The following is a 21,073-nucleotide window of genomic DNA, read 5'->3' on the forward strand; positions in this document are numbered from 1 at the left end:
CGAAGAGGGAGATGACGACAAGTAATGAAGACATGCCTCAGACCTGAACCCCGGCCGTGAGGTGGAACCGAGCAGCAGGCGGGCGCTGCAGCGTGGGGGGGGGGGGGGGTGGGGGGGTGTCGTGAGAGTACACTCCCACTGGGTGTGGCCAGCCCGCCATTTCCACCCTGTGTCAGTCTATCTTTTGGCTTTTTGTTAAGGTCACATTTCTTCAACCAGTATTCGGATGAGCCTTTATACATGCAACAGTTAACAGCAGCTCCTCCACTTAACATATTCAGATTAAAGGATGCAAAAAAATCAAATACCATCATATGTAATTCTGTTAAAGTAATGCACACTAATGTTGAATATTCTGTAGCACCTCTGTCTTTTGCAGTAATCAGGATTTATTGTGTTTTTCACCATTGGATTGGTTGCGGTTTTAAAAAAATAACATTCACATGTGAAAAGAAAAGAGATGTGCAAAACTATATACTTGCAAAGCATCCAGCAAAGATCTATTGAAAAAACAGTTGTAACATCGGCGGTCAGGTCGGATAATGCAATTACACCAGTGTTAAGAGTTTGGAGCATTAGCAGTGTGGTAAATTAACTTTCAAGCTCAGTTGTCCCTGTTTGCATTTTCTTAATTTGCTCTCTCTTGCCACTGCAATTCATCCACCTCAGTATTAAGTTAAGTGCAAGTAAAGGAAGCCAACAATTTTCCTTAGTTTGTAAACACTTGTTGATCTCTTAATTCGGTCATACGGGGTGATAATTGAAGGAGTCGACTGAGAACTCAAGATGCTGGATGCGGTGTCAAAAACAGGATCAGCCTGTTGATCGTCTCCGTGCGTTTTGTTTCCTCTGATGCATATTGAAGCTCAACAGCTCAGGTCATTAATTTCATCCGATGTAAACATCCGAGTCCCCGTTTTACCCCCCCCCTTCCCCACCTGACCCTCTTTCTACTCCACCTTAACACACTGTTACTCAGAGTGCTTCCCTTCTTGAACTCCTCAAGGGTGTCATCAGTCTCTCCAGAGCTCCTCGCTCACTGGAGGGTGTGGGTGACTTGAGTGCCAGGAGAGCTTTGAATAACAAGAGAGAGAGGGGAGAAATAAAAGGAATAAGCCCCACCAGCTCTCAGTCTTCCAGCAGCATAGAGAAGACACAGGAATAACCATGCCTGAGCCAGTCCCTGCAGGTATGCAGATACTTTTTGTAACAGCATAATTCATTTTAATTAGCGTTGAGACTGAGTTTCATTGGCAGTGTCGATGCTTGAATTTATATAGCTTGGTTTGGTTGGAAGTTTATTGACTTGGAATATACAGAGAGCGTAGTATAGTGGGGATTACCGTAACAGAACATGCTACGGAGGGTTATAAATTGTATGAATGTTCTTATCTAATTATTTTTCAAGTCATCCTTCACTATATTGTGCATGAAAACTAAGTTAAAAGTGAATCTTTTGTCCCACTGTGTTTGAAAAGATTCATACTTTCCAGACTCTATTTTACATACAAGGGTGAATTTGTACAAGTGAACAAAGATTTGACACACACACACACACATATATTTTACTGGTAAGTGGAGTCTTTCGATGTCGGCTTTTATGGCATAATTAACAAGCACAACATAACACTTTGCAGCCAGGGAGCGATCTGGTTGTTAATGTTAAGGCAGACGTTGTGCTACGGAGCAGTGATTAGTTTTAACAGGGTGCAAATTCACAAGTGAAAACCCCAGGTGACCCTCCGCAGCAGTGGGAGCGACACAATGAAGGCACACCACATGACCTGGAGGATCTTCACATAAATAATGTGCATGTTTGATTTTTTTTTCCTAACAGTGTCTTCCTATTTTGAAGAAGTTCTACTTATAATATCTGTGACGGGGGGGAAAGAATGCAGACGAGCCATGAAAAAATATATCCGGTGATGAGATTCATGACGTCCATTCGTCACCCATCATGCTAACTATACTTATCCAGACGAAGGTCACGGGGTTGTGGGAGCCTATCCCAGCTGACACCGGTGGAGAGGCCGCCCTTTCACTGCACAGCAGACACTCCAAAATATCATTAGAAATTATAACGCTGTGAATTTATAAACCTGATGACTCATCGCCGTCGCCGCAGTTGCTGGGGAGACCGGGCGGCTCACGAAGGGACGCGTTTTACCCCGATGCCCCGCTTATTGTTGCCCGCTTTTAAAGAATGTTTGAAAGGCCTTAGATAATCTCATAGCCGACTGTAATTACATCATCGGGGTCAGTAAATTTATGACATCAGTGCAGACGGGGCCGTCGTGTCGGCTAAATTGGAAAGTCTCCAGTAACAGTTGTTGCGAAGCAGTTACAGTAGCTGTAAGTGCTGCAGCATGTGTATGCTGAAGAGAAGGCCAGGTTGCATTACTGTAAGTGGCTCACTTCAAAGTGTAAACACATCAGTTAATAACAAAAAAAAGAAATGATTTTTCCCACTCCTATCTGCTCAAAACTTCATGTATACTGTCTTGTTCTGCCGCCATGATTTTGGTTTCCAGTCCTCTCAGTATCAGTGTAAGTCGCTGAACAGTATCAGCACTCTCACTGCAGGGAGCCTGAGCTGTTAAGTTTCTTAAGCCAAGATTACAAAGAAGAGTTGTTGAGCCTCTCGAGCCCCGTCCTCCGCTGTCCACACCAACCACCTTCTGTCGTGAATGTGACAGGCTTTGCTGGAGTTGTTAACACTTTGTCTGTAATTCCACTTCACAGTACTTGATTCTTTTCCTCGGCGAATATAACCCCGCACTCTGTCTTTTTAAACACCTGTGCTCGGCTCTTTTTATTTTTAACCCAGAAACATAACCAGGCACTGTTCTTTAATGACCATATACAGCCACAGTGTTTATCTGAGTAATATGGATATGATTCCACCGTGCTTGCGCTATGCCTGCTCCACCCACTGCCCTGCCGCTTCAAGCCAAACTGAGCTGCGAAGCTTTTAGGTGTGAGGGTCAGATAACTCGTCACCTCTTAGTTCTCGTGCTCTGTGTTTCCTGCAGGTAATTTTTTGTTAAATTTTTAAGTTTATGCTAGCTTCATGCATATTAAAAGAGGAGAGATCATATTTTTCCTTTGCAGCATAATCATAGTTTTCCTTTATCCACAACATACATTATCTGACTTTACATGCAACATAATGACAACATTTTTCATACTTGTTCGCTTGATATCAACTGGATCCTGCTCTAAGCTGACAGCTAAAAATACCCTACTTCAATCTCTGACCTTTTACATTTAGTTTTGTTTTTTTTTCCTCTCCGTTTAAAGTTCATTAGGTTTCTCACACCCTATTGTATCGGGTTTCGCTGTAACACTTTTCCAGACCGAGATGAGATAAATCATTATGTAATCTGTCACTTTCATCCGTAAAAGTTCTGTCTTGGTCAGCAGGCCCCAGCCTCCCTCCCGAATGTGACTCTGCTCCAGTGTTTTCAATCATGCCTGTGACAGTTTTCCAGCCAGTGGTCGGATGGGATGCAATGATTCATGATCATAATTCTTTTCGCCGCTGTATCCCACTGAAACACTATGAGGGCTGGAGCTGCACCGCAACAGCCTCTGTGAAGTTTCTGCAGTCCATCAGCTCTGCTTAAATTCTCCAGGATACAAAAACCTTGACATGAGATGATGAGATGATTCATCTTCAGTCAGAGCGTGAATAGTGTTTTCTTGAAATCACTCCTGAAGGCACATTCTGTAATCCATAATCTCTACAGTAACAACAAAACCTGCTGCCACACTGGGAGGTAGCATCCATAACAACCAAGAGTTGTTAGTTTGTCAAAAAACACATATATTGTTCGTTTCATTGCTTTACCCAGTACCTTTATACTAACAAAAACACAGGCGCTGTGTTAAAAATGTAAAAGGATTACCATAGAATTGGAATGAGGCTGTTTCTTCATTTTAAAAGCTCTTAGTAAATATGAGGCTTTTCTGCAGCATTATGGCAGTAAGTACCCAAGATGACAGTCATTTTATATATGAATAATCCTCTCTAAGGCTGAATATATGGGATAGGATAGTAATAATAATAAATCTACGGGCTTTTAATCAACAGCTAAACCCATAAAATGTTCTTCACAATATCCACTCAGCTGCTTTTGCAGGGAAATGACATTTTTTATTATGCTGGGAAAAGTTAAAGAAATAGATAGCTTCTTCAAATCTTCTGGGTCCGTCAGCATCGTCCATGTCGCGTACCTGTAACCTAATAGAAGTAGATTCATATCCATATGTTGCTTGTGACCCCAGGGGATCTTCAGGAGTTTATTCAGGTCAGGTTCTGGGAGATACCTGTCCTCACGTCTGACTCATTGTGCAGCCAGTAAATCAGGCCGCTGGACGTCGGCATGAAGACGTGAACAAACAGCGAGGGGAAGACCTGAAGCGCCTCGGCTGAAAGCAGAGACCCATTCGTGACAGAGGAACTCATACCAAATGTATTTTTAACTTATTATGGCTTCAAAAACAAACAAAAGGCAAGAGAAGACAAAGATTTACAACATATAGCACCGCAGGGGGAGAACATTTCCTGTTAGGCAAACATAAATAAAAGAGAAGAGTCTCCATTGAGCGAGTGAAAAAAATACCTTCTGACAGGTTTTCCTTTTTATTCATACATTTACACCCAAAGAGCATATTTTTACAAAATCATACTAATTATACGTCTCGCGCAGCCTCTGCATATGAAACCACAGACGGTCTCTGAGGGGAACATTTAAACTGCGAGGAGCAGCTGTTCAGAAGTTCATTACGCTGTTTTATCACAAACTTGTTGAAGATGATCAAGATTCTCACCTCAAGAGGACTGACGGAGCAGATGTTGGCGCAGATTTACACTCAATGCAGGTGTTAAATCTTCAAACGGGGTGTACAGTGTGAAGTATTTATGCAGCAGACTTTTTGCGCTGATAAGCATTCCAGTTTGTGAGTGTACTGGGTATTTTTTTCCTTTTTGCGCCGAACATACAAGGGCCTCATATGCATATTTTAACCATAAACAAGAGCTCGTATGGGATGCTGCCGCTGTGCACAGATGCACTTATTGCAGCAAATACGGCACCATTAGGATTTTAGATATTTCCTTGAGAAGCCAGTTAAGCATAATTATTTCTCACAATATTAAATCCAAAAGAAAAACAAGAACATGATTTGATTCTTCTTAACAAAGCAGCAAAGTCAGTAAAAAAAATGCATATTTATTTGTTTTAAAAAATTGAATATAATTTATTTACACAGTGCTTTTTTTAGCCAGACATTTCTGACAAACCCCAAGCGAACAGTAACGCATAAGAGGCAGAGATGTCTGGACTATTCAAGGAAACTGCGTGCAGTTTAGGGGAACGTGGCACCACTTCAGGGAGGTCACAAGACACCGTCCCTGGCCTTTTCCAGCTTATGGCAGTGACCCCTCCCCTCCCCAGGAGAGCAACTTGGAGACTTGGGTATCTTGTATGCCGCTATTTCAGTTCAGCCTTTCCATTCAGCAGTTTTAGGCTTCAAAAATGACCCCCATCCACTTCATGAAGAATAAAATTGGCCGTCATCCCCAACAAAAACAAGTGTTTTGGATAAAGATATCAATTTCAGAGAAAAATTGAGATAGCCATACAGTATATCATCTTACTTGGCTGTTCACATTCCAGACATATGATCCAAGATTAATTGCATCGCTGCAAAATCAGACGCAGTGCAATTATTGCTGAAATAGCCATTTTATAGACGGCCATCAGTTTCTGACAAACATTCCTTCAGGCGTTTTCTTTTTTCTTTCGAAATAAGGAAAGATGAAGTGCCTGTGCATGCACGCACCTAACTGCTTAAAACAGAGTATGTGCGAACACGTTTCTCATCATTCTCTTCTTCAGACGCCCCGGCGACGCCAGAGGGGGAGGGTAAGTCTGCTGCCTCGCTGCCTTTGCATACTGACCTTTTGTGTGCCTTACATTATCACACGGTGACATGATTATGGCTCTCACATTTTCACTTTTCGCTCACACGTCATGTCAGCTGCCTGCGTTAAGCCCGCACAGGTTTCCTCTTTTTCACGCTCCGTGATCAGCATGCACTTCATTACTTATTCATAAACTTCTCGTAGGAAGAGCTTCTTTATTTTTTCATGTATGCCAGCGTACTACCAGTCTGTATACGGTCTTTACCTTCGGGCTCTGAATCTGTTACACCGTACATTACAGGATCACCAGAAAGATCTGCACAACTGTCTGAGAGGACCACTCTCAATCCCACGTGTAGCCTATGTTGAAGTGTAGTCACGTGACGCTGGTCCAGATCTTATATTTTACACACTGAAGTGTCCTTGCTCAGCTGCTGGCTGTCAGTAATGTTTGTTTTTCCAGCGGCGCTACCAGGGTATTACTTTTCATTTGCTGTGCCTAACTAAGATTCACTAATTTTAGCCCCAGCGGAGGAAGCTGAAGTGGGTGAGGGGACACCGATTTTCCTTTGTTTCATCCTCTGTGACTTTGAGTGATTCGGTGCATTTACACGTTGTTAATAAGTGACATGGAGTGGGTTTGAGTTGAACCGAGTGTTGGGAAATGCATCGGAACTAATCAGTCAGGGTAATTATCTGAATAATACAGAACAAGTGGTTTTTGCTATAGATAATAAGTCGGGCAATTACTGAGTCAAGAAGATAGGCCTATAAGTCAATCACATCATGAGACAACATGGAGCTGCTGAAGGGGATAATGTAATTATTATGCCACTCTTATTCGGCGTGTTTACATTTCCCAGCAAGCCTGCAGCATGCACCCATGTGTTAGTTACTTCCCCAAATGAGCGGGAAACGTCGTTATTGTCACAATCCGGCGATCTCATATCAGAAAGCAGAGAAGTTGCTGATGTTCTCTGTATGCACTGTGTCATGCCAATAGTTTCACCTCTGTTTGATTGAGTGTTGATAACCTGTTTAATTAGAATTGATCCTCCGGTTTTCTCGTCACAAACAACATGACGGATTTGGGTCTTTTGCAGCATGTTTACCTCTGGACTGTGAAACAAACACGTTTGTTTGAAACAGGCAGTCTGTGGAGGCTCATGTACAATGAATGACTGCAACTCCTGGATTGCATTTTCCGCCTCTGTGGCCCCCATTTCTCACCGTGACCTCTGGGTTCGGCATGTGAAGCATTTAATGCCTCCGTGTTTTGGATGACTTTTCCCCGACTGTCTTTCTTCCCGGTATTGTCAAACGTGATGTGTTCCAGGCCTCATCATTACCATGTTTTCAGTCACTTAACTCTGACTTTTATTTGTCCAGCCGAGCCCCAGCCTGAACAAGAGGGTAGGCACCTCCTACTTTTGGGAAATAATACAGATTCTACAAACTTGACCAAATTTAATTAACAGTCCCATGCATCTCAGAACTCGACAGTAATTTCCTTTCATTTCATTTAGATGCTCCCCCCGCTGATGGAGGTAAGGATGAATCCCGGGTATGAATCGACATGCACTGTGATGTGTCCACAGTCTCATCATTACCATGTTTTCAATCACTTAAATCTGACTTTTATTTGTCCAGCTGAGCCACAGCCTGAAGAAGAGGGTAGGCGCCTTCTCCTTTTTGGGAAATAATAGAATCTTCAAATGAGACCAGATTTAGTCAACAGCTGCATGCATATCAGAGTTCCACACTAATTTCCTTTCATTTCATTCAGATGCTCCCCCCGCTGATGGAGGTAAGGCTGAATCCTGGGTGTGAAATGACGTGCAGTTTGATGTGTTCCAGGTCTCTTCATCACAATGTTTTCAATCCCTTAACTTTGACTTTTATTTATCCAGATGAGCTACAGCCTGAAGAAGAGGGTAGGCACCTCCAACTTCTGGGAAATAATGCAGATTCTTCTAATGTTGCCAGATTTCATTTACAGTCGCATGAATATCAGAACTCCACTCTAATTTCTTTTCATTTTGTTTAGATGCTCCCCCCGCTGATGGAGGTAAGGATGAATCCTGGGTATGAAATGACATGCCGTTGCTGAATGGATCTGATCTATGCGCCTTTATAATCCACTTAATGTATTCACATCATGTGCATACATGAAGCTCACGGTGTGAAATCTACAGTCTCTGCATGACTCTTGTATGTTTTACCTTCATCTTTTCAGGTCAGTCTCAGGAGATCTTCTTAATTTTTCATCTTGTAGTTATGTGAAACAAACTGAATGTATTAGACCGACAGCGCTGAAACTAATGGATGTGCTTGTGGGTGAAAAAGAACGTTCATTTTGCAACGAGTGGTTAAAGTTATATTTCATACTGATGTGTTCACATCCTGTGCTTTATTATGTTCTATATATGGACTTTATTTTTGCTTGCTTTTGCTTTCTGTGTACAGCTTATATTGTTATGATGTGTAGTTTATAAATGTACTTCAATAGTTCATTTCTGCATGCTCTAACACCAAACTCATGAAAATATAAATATTTATGATTAAAATGTAGATACATTTTTTAATGAAATGATGGTTAATGGTGTATTTGTCACAGCTATTTGCTTATTGCTTATTACTTCTGCATCTGTACAACAAGCTTTTGCTTCATAGCTGCTTTTTTCAGTGTTGTTTGCTTCCTTGTCTGCAGCAGATACAGACGTTGACGGGGATGGTAAGAAAAGAGCGACATTCATATTGACGTGTCTGTTGAAGTTATACTTTTGTCCCTCTAAAAGTTCACTTCGAGTGTTGATAACATTCCTTTGAAGATAATTTTTGGTATTATGTGCTTGTCAAGATGCCACATAATATATACAGTGTTAAGTGGTCCTTGGTCTCTTTTATTTTAAATTATTTTGAGCACTTCCGTTTGGACTGATTGTAGGCTTCTTTTTTTTCCGATTTCACAAGATTCACTGAAAACAAATTTCACATTTTGTGTCATCTGTCAAGGCAAAGTAGGTCTTATCACAGTGGCCTCAAAATGTTCATGACACCGCTTGACCAAGATTTAAAACAGAACCAAACTTCGTCTGCCTTAGAGCGATATATGAAGTCTTCAGATAGCTTCTGCTTGCCTCAGTGCTTCTATTTTACAGATTCGATAAAAAAAAAAAAAAAATCCCAGCAGCACAAGTCCCACGTGGAGCTAGCAGCTTGCTGCAGCTCAGTAGCAGCTCCCCTCAGAATAAGCTGCACCTCAGGCCTGCGAACCACCAGCTCGGCGGCTGTGTCAAAGAGAAAACACAAAGAGGCGTGATGCTATTCATGTCTCGCTCCCTCTTTGTCTCTTACTGCCGGTATCCTCCGCCGCCGCCGGACACCTTTCTGACAAATTATGCGGTTTGTGTTCTTCCAGCAGTTGAGAGTTTGTTTCTCTGTGTGAAGAGTCCTGTCCTTTCCATCTGTGACCTATGATACCAGCTCGCTCTTGCTTCCGTCCCTCAGGCGCTTTAAGCAATGAGAGTAGAAACACAGCTGTGGTTCATGCGCAACATTCATTGGGCAACAATGGCAGCTGTTGCCGTTAACATACCAAGTGTCATCTGATGTGATGACACTCGGTTATGGTTCCTTCTCATCTGAGCATTATGCTCTACTAAGGAAGGCAAACGAGGGGTCAAGCAGTGAAGTCATCCGAGAAATTGTCAAACTCGGTGCGGCCAAACAGCGAGTTTCGTGTGCAGTGTCACGTCTCATCAGCTGGAAGGCCTCGAAGTGGTCAACACAACTCAACAGCGCTGCAGTGTACCGCAGCCATGCATTATGAGTCCCAAGTCAAACGTCTGAAAAATGTTTGGGCCGCACCGCAGTCCAGATTTTACAAGTGGAATTCAAGCACTGCTGTTATGAAGCTGTCCCTGTGTGCCACAGTCTTTCAGGGCCACGGCTTCCTGAGTGATGACTGAATGTCTGCTCGACTTACTCGTAGAAGATTGGACGGAGAAGGGTTATGGAAGTGTCAAGGCCTCGGAGAGCTGAAGGCCACCAATTCCTCGCTGTGCCTTTCAGTTTTGTGTGAAAAGGCATCCACTTCTTCACCCTAAGGTGTAAATACAGACTTTTTCACATCATTCCATGGACACTTGTCCTAACCCTGTTATCACACGTTATATCAGTGTCAAAGGAACTTGGTCAAGAAAACAAGTATGATGGCCAACATATTCCTTTCTGGCATCCTTGATGAGAAGCAGCTGGTGAACTCGGGGGTATGCAGGGGAAACGTGAGTCGTCTCAGCCTCCTCTGAAGGTGTCTCTTCCTCATATCAACACTGCTGCGGAGTGGAAGATTCTCAGAGGCTTCAAACTAGTCCAAACTGTGATCTTCCAAGCAAAAAGGAAAGATCAAATAGATATCATGACGTGGATAAACGCTAGAAGTAGTACTGCCCCCAATGCCACCTCTCTAAATTCTATTCAGAAGGGAAACAGGAAACAGGCTCTGCTGCTGCACTTACTGCTCATCACCTAATGTGGGCTCTTCCTGCTGTGGCAACATTCACCCACAGGGAGTGAAACATATACTGTGCTGCAGATGATCCAGCAGGAGCCCAGCAGGCGCTGTGACAGTACGAAAAAATATAGGCAGAGTGGCACAGCATGACGAGGAAGAAAACTGGAGCACGGGACAAAGCAGGAGGGGGAGGCTGAGTAAGTGCAGGGATTTTCTGAGTGGAACTGGAACGTATTCCGACACTCGTATCCGCGGCTCTCATAAGCATATAGGAGGCTACATTTAGCTATGTGGTAGCATGACTTTCAAGTCACGCCCAGTCCAAAACTGAAACTTGGAGGAGATCAAAGGGAAACTTGAGGAATGGTATATGCTCGATGCAACACTCGGCCTGATCAGAAAGGTCAGCGCCCCCATTCAGTCCCCATAAAATTCACACAGAAACAGTTTTCATTACGACAAACACAAGCCGTTTGAAAAAAAAGAGAGAACAAAAAAACTCGCTCTGCTGGAGGACAAAGCTTTGATTTATTGAAGACAGACTGTTTACATGGTATTTCTTGCGTAACGACATTAATGGCTGTGTGAACTTGAGATGTGGCTGAAGTCCCAAACAAAATAGCACTTTGTGCGTTCTCCTTTTAAAAAAATCACATTTTTGACCTGATGGATACCCAATCATTGTCTCCTGGTGGTTGAGTAGAGGTTATACTTGGTGTGTAGAAATCCGCCGTGGGGACCTTGCTTTAATTACAATGAGTCTCACGCAAACAGTGTGGGAGGACAAGTGTCCTTCAAACACAGGACCCATCAGTTCATTTTATTTTTCATGTCTCTAATTTGTTTGATCCCTTGTCCTGACTCCAGAGCGGGTATTGCACCACATTGAGTTTTCCTTCAGTGCGTCTATTAGATGTGGAATTTCTGTGTGGGAAGTGCTTATCATACCAAGTCTGTTTAAAGTCATACCCACGGGGGTATAGTGTGTGGGGGGATTATCATCACTTGGCCAACTGCAGTCTGTTTTCGGGCACTCGTACCAGCATCGCTAATGAATGTCAGCAGGAAGTTGCTGGCATTTTCTTAAAGAAAAAAAAAAAAAAAAGCATTGGAAACCATTTGACTTGACAGCTTCCTTTGAACTGAATTCGTTTGTCTGTTATCTTAAAAGGGAAATGCAATAAACTTTCATCTAAAATATTATATTCAAACTGTGTTGAGTAAAATGAACAATAAATAGAAGGGAAAAAAAATCTCACCTCAGTGGTTCAGAGTAAACAAAGTAAGTAGAGCCTTACAAGCCAGTCCAACAGAAGTATTCAAAGTCATTTCAAATAATTATCCCCAAGTTTGATGATGAATACATACAGAGTAATCAACACATTTGATTACCTCCTGATCTGATTAATAGCAGTCATGATCTTACCATCATGAGTAAATCTGGTTGTATTTCACTGTGTGGTGTGCTCAAGTGATAAATCTACAGAATATTCTGTCATTCTGTGATTGACGCTCACTTCCTTCTGTTTAACTCTTGAGTTAACACTAACTAATGGTACATTAGGAGTGTACGCCTCCCATATGGTAAACGGGGATGTTTGTTTTTCCCAGCTGAAGCGAGTGCTGCGAGGGAGGGTAAGGGCACGTTGAGACCTACAGAGAGCAGCGCTGTGACAATCTGCCGCATGAAAATGTGTCATGAGATGCATACGTGTGCGTCATACGTGTTAGTCCAGTGGCATGCTCGGCAAATATTTCTGAGCCGCTGGCTATTGTTATTCCTGATTATGGCATTTTAAGCCATGAAGTATATCGATTTTGTTTGTTTCAAGTATCGTCATAGCAACAAAAACCAATCAGGGGTCGGATTCAAGATATGACTTTGTTCATTGTTTGTAGAGTTAAATTTAGGACTGAGGTAACAAGTGCTGATATATAAAGGTCAACAGGTGGACTCGGTTTTATACGGTCCATATTTATTAAACCATACTGGGCCTTCTAATCGACGAGGAGATTCTGTTTCAGTGTAAATCCGGCTTGCCTGAACACAAACTCTATATCTGGTGCAACTGTGGAAAACAATCCTAAGCAATCAGAGAAACCATCAGCTATTCACACTGGTTATTTAAAAGAAAATCCTGCTGCCATTGGATATAAAGGGAAAGTTCTGGAGTAAGCAAGAAAAAAGTTAATAAACTAATCTGTAACCCATAATAATCTTTAGACTTTTCTATTTAAATCAGTTACAGCTGGGTTCAAACAAGTAAGCTGTTTGTTTATGTGAGCATGCTGTACATGTCTGCAGAAACTCTATCCTTTGTGTTCATGTGACTCTTGGATGTTGATTAATTATATTGGTGGATGTAATCTATATTTTCTAATATATGTACACAGTATGTGTGGTTGTGGTTATTTCACGTTTGATATTTCATATCAAACCATTTCATCTGTTTTCTTTGCACTCTGCTTTGTTGCACACGGCGGACATGTTTGGCGCCTTGCAGGTGGAAGTCATGGTTGGGCAAGGGGGTTCTGCACTTTCCTTGTTTAGAAAAACAGAATGTTCTCTAGGTGGACCCCCAAGTAGTCTGTCTTGAGCACTTTTTCTGTTTCATTGCCCCCAACAATGACATGGGATTTTTGCCCTTGCATGTAAGAACTGGGATTTTTTTTTTTTTTATTTAAACTTAACCTTATGCCATTTCCCTCTTTCTTCAGAGCCTGGGAATACTGAGCTTACTGGACTCTTTGTGGAGAAGCCACCGGATAATGTCGTCGCCGTTGCCGGTTAGACACACAAACAAACAGCGGCAGTCCAGTTTTAGTCTGTTTATGCAATGCTCCTCTTGAACTGATTATTGTTTGCGAACGGCAGGAACGGATGCCATTTTCATTGCCAAGGTTGACTCCACCAACCTGACGAGGAAGCCCACCATGAAATGGCTGAAGGGCAAGTGGATGGATCTTGGCAGCAAAGCTGGAAAACATATGCAGTTCAAAGAAACCTATGACAGAAATACTAAGGTGTGCGAGCGTGTGACAGAGAGGCATGCGTTTCATCTGCGGTGTGATTTAACACGTAGGTATTTATCATGTAGGGTAAACAAATATTTTCTCCTACAGATCTATACATATGAAATGAAGATCATCAAAGTGGTCCCGGGAGACGCCGGGGGCTACAGGTGCGAGGTGACGGCGAAAGACAAGTGTGACAGCTCCACCTTCGAGATCTCTGTGGAGGGTGAGTGAAAACAGACTCTGGCCCGCTGAAGCTGCCACGGATTCTATACGCGCTGATGTTTTGATCTGATCCGAGAAAAATGTGCTCTCTCTGCAACTTATCGTCTTACAGCCGTCCACCAGGAAGAGCAGACCGATATTTTGTCGGCCTTCAAGAGGGCGTAAGTACATCAGACAGTTTGTTTTTCAGCCCTTTTCTTTAGTGTGACAGTGAAAACGCACAAATGAGCCACTCACGATCCTTTCCAATCCTTGTGAGTGTGTCTCCCAGTGCACAGGCACATGACTCTGTATTTAATCCTATACCATGTTGGAAAAGCTGTCAACTCTTGCTTATGGTGTGTTTCTTGAACACAGGGATGCTGGAGAGGATGAAGGAGATCTGGATTTCAGTGCCCTGCTGAAAGCTGCTAAGAAGTGAGCAGCAAAATAATATGTGCTTTGAAATGTATTCAAGTAGGAAATATTGTTTATCTTTAACATACAATGCCTTTTCTCTCTCTCTCTCTCTCTCTCTCTCTCTCTCTGGCTGGCAGGAAAAAGAGACCTGAGAAAGAAGAACCTCAGATAGATGTGTGGGAATTGCTTAAGAATGCCCATCCAAGCGAGTACGAAAAAATTGCCTTTGAGTATGGCATCACCGACCTGAGGGGCATGCTGAAGCGTCTGAAAAAGATGACGGCCCCGGAGCCTAAGCATAGCGAGGGTAAGCTGGGTCAGCTCAGAGGTGAGGGGAGGGGAAGGAGCAGCATTTGAAGTACAAACGAAATGAAATAGGTGGTGGGAATTCACATTAAGGACGATTGTAGGCAGAAAGAGTCACAGCAGGGGGGGAGAGGAGAAGCGCGCTGCGATGCCGAACGGATGAAAATGAATTGAAGTGATGAGTTATTTAAGGTTTTGTCTCGTCTCTCTGTGAACTCCCCAGCCTTCCTGAAGAAGCTCGATTCTTGCTACTCCGTGGAGAAGGGAAAGAAAATCGTCCTGACGTGCGAAGTGGTCGATCCCAACGTCCAGGTCAAATGGCTGAAGAACGGCCAGGAGATCAAACCATCAGCCAAGTACAGCGTTTAAAAGCATTAACACAAATATTCCAATTAGCTTTATCATTTTCCAGCTTTACATGTCCACAGAATTAGGCTTCATGTAAGATTGGAATATCAATCAGATAATACTGAGTATGGTATCAGTATTCCAGCTGAGATGGGCGTTGCTGTAAAAATATCAAGCTAAAAGTATCAGTGCCTCAGTCACTCGGAAACCATGCTGCCATCAACATGTTTTATTTTTAGATGGTCATAAGGAGGCCCCCAGTATGTTAAGCAAGTCAAGCAAGCCAAGACATCTTATTCCGCATGACCTCTTGTGCAGATCGAGCTCCGACACAAAGATCTTGGTTGTTTTGAACACCTCAGCATGAAACACAGCGTCGCCCTGCAGAAAACCAAAACTGAATCCGCTCCACAAAATCCTTTAAATTTGTGGCTAAGTTTTTAAATTTTGCCACCAAACTGAAAATTTATGGCCACTTTCTCCAGCTCGGGGTCAGAGGGCGCTGTAGCTGATCCCATCTGACAAAGTTTTTTCCAGGAAGGGTCAGCAGTGCATCACAGAGCAAATACTCAAGACACACAGCGACACATTCTCACATTAACAAGTACGAGCAGTTTAGACTATAGTTAAAATGATATGTGTGTTTTTAGACTGTGGGAGGAAATTGGAATGCCTGGATAAACACACACAAAGCTAACATGCAAAGCCCCCTCAAGCCCAACCTGGACTCAAACAGGGGGTCTTCCCACTCAAGTGTACATAAATTTTACATGAGTGAGGATTTGTAGGATATAGAAAATTATTTCAACATTTCAGTCCTTACTGGATCTTCATCAGGTCAACATCTCCAATCCAATCCACCCCACGCCCATATCTACAGTCCATGTGACTGGTATCCATCAGTTCATGACGTTTTCACTGTTTTCAAGGTACATCATGGAGGCAAACGGAAATGTCAGAACGCTGACCATCAATAAGACCACCCTGGCTGACGACGCTGCCTACGAGTGTGTGGTCGGAGAGGACAAGTGTTTCACAGAAGTGTTTGTCAAAGGTACCTCTTTCTTTGACAGTTTGTGATCAGCAGCAGTTACAAGCGGTTGAGACTTTGTGATTGTAAAGACTGACGTGTCCACTGAGTTTGAATCTGCTCTCCCCAGAGCCTCCTGTGACGATCACCAAGCTGATGGACGACTATCACGTGGTCGTGGGTGAAAGGGTGGAGTTTGAGATCGAGGTGTCAGAAGAGGGTGCTCATGTCATGTGGTAGGTAGATTTTGGAATATTCAGTGTACAGAAATAAACAAATAGGCTATTTTGATGCACAAGATGAAGGGTTTGGACATTGTTCAACAAAAGCATGTGAAATCTAGTTCAAATTTTTGATTAAAATGAGTTTACAACCTTTTTTCAACCTTCCTCTTGTTTTGTTGTCTGATTATCAGCATTGATAGCTTTCAAAAAGATTTATATTATATGTTGATTTCCAGGTACTTTGAGGATGTGGAGCTTCACAAAGACCACGAAAACCCAAAATACCGCTTCAAGAAGGATGGGAAGAAGCACACACTCATCATCATGGAGGCCACGCTGGACGACATTGGAATGTACCACGCTTGGACAAACGGGGGTCACACCAAGGGAGAGCTGGAGGTGGAAGGTACCAATAAAAAAAATATTTAAAAAAATTTTTAAAAACATCATAATTTCATACAGTGTGCCTGATCCGGTCTCTTGAGTGATTTTTCAATGTCCCATTCAGAAAAGGAACTGGAGGTGCTGCAGGACATCGCTGACCTGACAGTCCGGGCACAAGACCAGGCCATGTTCAAGTGTGAGGTGTCTGATGATAAGGTCACAGGAAAGTGGTTCAAAGACGGAGTGGAGGTTCTGCCAAGCGATCGCATCAAGATGAGCCACATCGGAAGGTATGAAGACGATTGAATTTTGCTCAAGTTTAAACATGAGCCCAGCAAAATTGCCTGTTGTTAAATTTGTTCTTTGCCTCACGACTCCTCTGTTGCTTGTTTCAGGTTCCACAGACTCACTATTGATGATGTGAAGCCAGAGGATGCTGGAGACTACACGTTCGTGCCAGATGGATATGCTCTGTCACTTTCTGCCAAACTCAACTTCTTGGGTGAGAAAGACAGAATGATAATAAAGGTGCTATTGTGAATGCATTAATCATCAGCGGCCTGCATAACACTGTCATCCGTTGCTTTTTTTTTTTTTCCATTTCAAAACAGAGATTAAGATCGACTATGTGCCCAGACAAGGTAGGTTGGCTTACTTTGCCACCGGACACAAATAATCAAAAACCATTTACTTTATAATGAGTTTCTTCCTTTCTTATAATAAACCTCCTTTTTCTATTAACCAGAGCCTCCAAAGATCCACCTGGACACCTCTGGAAACATGGTCTCCCAGAACACCATCATTGTGGTGGCAGGAAACAAGCTGCGTCTGGATGTGGAGATCACCGGAGAGCCGGCGCCCACCGTCGTTTGGTCCAAAGGAGACCAGGTACAGATCTCCCTCTGACGACACAGATAACCACAGAGGACTGACTGTTAGTCCACCACATGGCAATGACAGAGAGAGTCCAGTCCAAGCTGTTGTTTTCCCCGTCAGCCCATCACCGACTCTGAGGGGCGCGTGAGGGTGGAAGCCCGGAAAGATCTCAGCTGCTTCGTCATCGAGGGGGCAGAAAGGGACGACGAGGGCAACTACAGCATCTGTGTCACCAACCCGTCTGGAGAGGACAAGGCCATGCTGTTCGTCAAGATTGTGGGTGAGTTACGGTCTAAGAAGTCACAGATGTACGTTTCTTCCTTTGTTAACCCTTTATTGTTTGGATAATATTAGGGTGCCATTCAAACGTTTACATCTGGGTTTTAAAAGTCACAGAATCAAAAAAAGAAGACATGAAATAACTTCCAAAAATACCGATAGTGTATCACTTTTCATATCTGTATGTTTAGAAAAATTGATTTTTTTTGTTACTCAAACTTTTCAGAACTTAGAGTTTTATTAAAACATAACATAATGTAAGAAATGTGCTGAGAACAAACTAACAGCTGTGAAATTGACTCCCTTGTTACAAAAAAAATTACATTCCTATTTCAGACGTTCCCGACCCCCCTGAGAATGTCAAGTGCACTGCGGTGGGAGAGGACTGTGCCACCATTGTCTGGGAGCCTCCTAAATTTGATGGCGGTGCACCGATCAAAGGTAAATAAGCCATCTGTCTCCACCCGCTCACCTTACTGTTATCCATTATGAAAAAAAAAAACATGTGCAAATGTGTGTCTTTGAATTTAAAACGCCATTGCCACCAGGTTACCTCATGGAGAGGAAGAAGAAAGGCTCCTCCAGATGGACAAAACTCAACTTTGACGTTTATGAGTCGACCACGTATGAGGCCAAGAGGATGATCGAGGGAGTTCTGTATGAGATGAGGGTGTTTGCCGTCAACAGCATCGGCCTCTCTCAGCCAAGCCTCAACTCCAAGCCCTTCATGCCCATTGGTACGTTTCAGCACGTTTTTACTCCCCGTTCCTGAGTTACTCCTCACCCAAAGCCGGCCAGAGATTCTCAGGAGCCTCTCCTTCTGTCACCCTCAGCCCCGACTAGTGAGCCAACGCGCCTGACAGTCCACGATGTGACGGACAGCACATGCAGCTTGAAGTGGCTCCCCCCGGAGAGGATTGGAGCCGGGGGCCTGGATGGCTACATTATTGAGTACTGCAAGGAAGGAGGTGATAAGACCGCGCTATGTTGCTTGCATCATAATGATTTATCCTGCGATGCCAGTGGAAATGAATAAGAGAACAAAGACATGAGTGGCGGGAAGATTTACAGTGTGTCTTCTGTTCTTTATTTAAGGCACCGAGTGGGTTGTAGCAAACAAGGACCTCTGTGAGAGGCAGGGGTACGTGGTGCATGACCTCCCTGTGGGTGAGAAGATCAACTTCAGGGTGGTGGCAGTAAACATCGCCGGAAAGAGTCTTCCTGCTACACTGGCACAGCCGGTCACCATCCGCGAGATCGTCGGTGAGTCACTGAGGTTCAGGACTGCGCTGCCTCCCCTTCCTGAGCAGGCACGTATGGGATTTCTTCATAAAAAGCCTCATTTCAAGGCAATGTGTGTTTCTGCCTTAGAACATCCAAAGATCCGACTTCCTCGTGAGCTGAGAACAAAGTACATCAGGAAAGTAGGAGAAAAGATCAACCTCACCATCCCCTTCCAGGTTAGTAAGATCACTGAGCTGAACTGCAAATTTGAAAAATGAAACACATCATACTGTGGCTCGGCGCCATTTTAATCTTAAACCTTTAACACACCGAGCACAGAAGTGATGCTGAGCTGCAGGAGAGGAAAGCAGCCTGAAGCAGATCTATTGTCTCACGGGGTCATTATTTTCCTGTCACAGGGTAAACCACGCCCCGTTGCAACCTGGTACAAGGACGGTCAACCCATCGACCCCAAGATGGTCAACGTCCGTAACTCAAACGTGGACACCATCCTCTTCATCCGCTCGGCAGAAAGAGAGCACTCGGGAACGTACGAGCTGGTTCTCCAGATTGAGAACATGGAGGACAGGGCCACTGTGAACATCAGGATTATTGGTAAAATCACCAGATTGGTCATATCAAATGAAATGAAATACCTGGACTGCTTGGAAATACATTTTCTCCTTTACAGAACGGCCTGGGCCGCCTTTGAAGGTGAGGGTGACAGACGTCTGGGGCTTCAATGCCGCCCTGGAGTGGGAGCCGCCCAGAGACGACGGTAACAGTGAGATTACTGGATACACCATCCAAAAGGCAGACATGAAGACCAAGGTCAGAACAGAGACAGACTTGTATTTCCCCTTAAGTAATCTACTCAACATCTTGTTTGGACTTTTTTTTTTATCAAGAAAAGAAAAAAGAATTGAGATATCCACACTGTCTGGTGTTCCGATGTCTTCACTGATTCCATTTCTCGCTCTCTCTCTCTCTCTCCAGGAATGGTTCACCGTTTACGAGCACAACAGACGGACAAACTGCACGGCCTCAGACCTCATCATGGGCAACGAGTACATGTTCCGGGTCTACAGCGAAAACCTCTGCGGCCTGAGCGAGGAGCCGTGCATGAGCAAGAACACGGCTAAAATTTCGAAGACAGGTGCGGTTCAGGCAGAATGCGCGGCCTGCACGTTTAGACTTGTAGTGTAAATACTATTTTATGGGAGATGCCTGTGTGTTTCCTCACCCTGGTCCTCCATTCTTAGGTCTGGAACTCAAAGCAAACCCCTACAAGGAGAAAGACATGTCCTGTGTGCCCAAGTTTACTCAGCCGCTGCTGGACCGGTCTGTAGTCGCCGGTTACAGCACCGCCATCAGCTGCTCCGTTAAAGGTTACCCAAAGGTAAATGTGCTTTTTAAACCATGTTTCAGAGTGAGATTCACATGAGGAGGCAGACATTTCACTGTAAACCAGACCCATGCATATGATAGCTTCATTCTTTTTTCATCAAAGGTCATGTTTAACCGTTTATTCACCTCGAGACTTTAAAGTAAAGATACATCATGATCAAATCTGTGAGAGTAAACTGACCATATTTCAACATATAAAGTCAAAATAAAATTCTCTAAATTACATTTAATTTCCCTTGATGCTCTATTTAGATAAATATCTTCAATGAACTTGTCTGCATTTTAGCCTAAGATCACTTGGATGAAGAACAAAATGATCATCGGCGAGGATCCCAAGTTCCTGATGCAGAACAACCAAGGAGTGCTGACCCTCAACATTCGCAAGCCGAGCACCTTTGATGGAGGCAAATACTCCTGCCTGGCTGTTAATGAGCTGGGCCAGGATGAAGTGGAGTGCAAACTGGATGTTAGAGGTAAGACCAGGAGGAGACGGCGCTCTAGTTACTCTAGTTACTGTAGAGTATGTCTGTTTAGTGTTACTGTGAAGTAGATGCTTGAACAGAAAGCTGTCTGTTCACAGTGACAGCTGCAACTAATGACATAGTGTGAATGAGACTTAGAAAATAATGTCACAATTGTTTTGTTGTTGTTTTTTTTTTTTTTTTTTAAGATAAATCACAGGATAATATGTGTCGTTTATATCTGGGCCAATTTCCAAAAACAGCCTGACACTCGTCATCTGTCCTGTTGTCCCACAGTTGCCGTCGACCCGGAGAAGAAGTGAGAAACCGAACAGCAAAGAATGTGAAATGATACAATCCAAACAGTGAATGAACAGTGAACTGTCACTACGTAGACTACAGCCTGTCACCAGTGGATTAAAAAAAAAAAAAAAGATGACTGCCTTAAAT

The 21,073-nt window shown here is 43.4% G+C and overlaps 1 protein-coding gene across 1 annotated transcript; it reads left to right on the plus strand.

Annotated features, from left to right (window-relative positions):
- Positions 1-1,152: 1,152 nt before the first annotated feature.
- On the plus strand, positions 1,153-21,019 carry LOC115393287 (myosin-binding protein C, fast-type-like). The gene is made up of 29 exons (XM_030098188.1): positions 1,153-1,189; positions 7,456-7,476; positions 8,640-8,663; positions 13,164-13,232; positions 13,321-13,469; positions 13,569-13,686; positions 13,798-13,846; positions 14,043-14,102; positions 14,222-14,391; positions 14,614-14,746; positions 15,668-15,792; positions 15,899-16,004; positions 16,229-16,398; positions 16,501-16,666; positions 16,772-16,878; positions 16,988-17,017; positions 17,122-17,264; positions 17,373-17,532; positions 17,868-17,972; positions 18,080-18,268; positions 18,365-18,499; positions 18,627-18,794; positions 18,903-18,991; positions 19,175-19,370; positions 19,447-19,586; positions 19,752-19,911; positions 20,018-20,154; positions 20,449-20,635; positions 20,921-21,019. Exons 1-29 carry the CDS (start codon positions 1,168-1,170, stop codon positions 20,944-20,946), a joined length of 3,354 nt encoding a protein of 1,117 aa, XP_029954048.1. The 5' UTR covers positions 1,153-1,167; the 3' UTR covers positions 20,947-21,019.
- Positions 21,020-21,073: the final 54 nt, after the last annotated feature.

Source organism: Salarias fasciatus, chromosome 8 (assembly GCF_902148845.1).
Source record: "Salarias fasciatus chromosome 8, fSalaFa1.1, whole genome shotgun sequence".
Taxonomy (NCBI): Eukaryota; Metazoa; Chordata; class Actinopteri; order Blenniiformes; family Blenniidae; genus Salarias; species Salarias fasciatus.

Coding starts and splice junctions, on each gene's coding strand:
- LOC115393287 (XM_030098188.1), top strand. CDS start 1,168: ATGCCTGAGCCAGTCCCTGCAG. Junction 16,667..16,771: donor AAGATGAGCCACATCGGAAG/GTATGAAGACGA, acceptor TGCTTGTTTCAG/GTTCCACAGACTCACTATTG. Junction 16,879..16,987: donor TGCCAAACTCAACTTCTTGG/GTGAGAAAGACA, acceptor ATTTCAAAACAG/AGATTAAGATCGACTATGTG.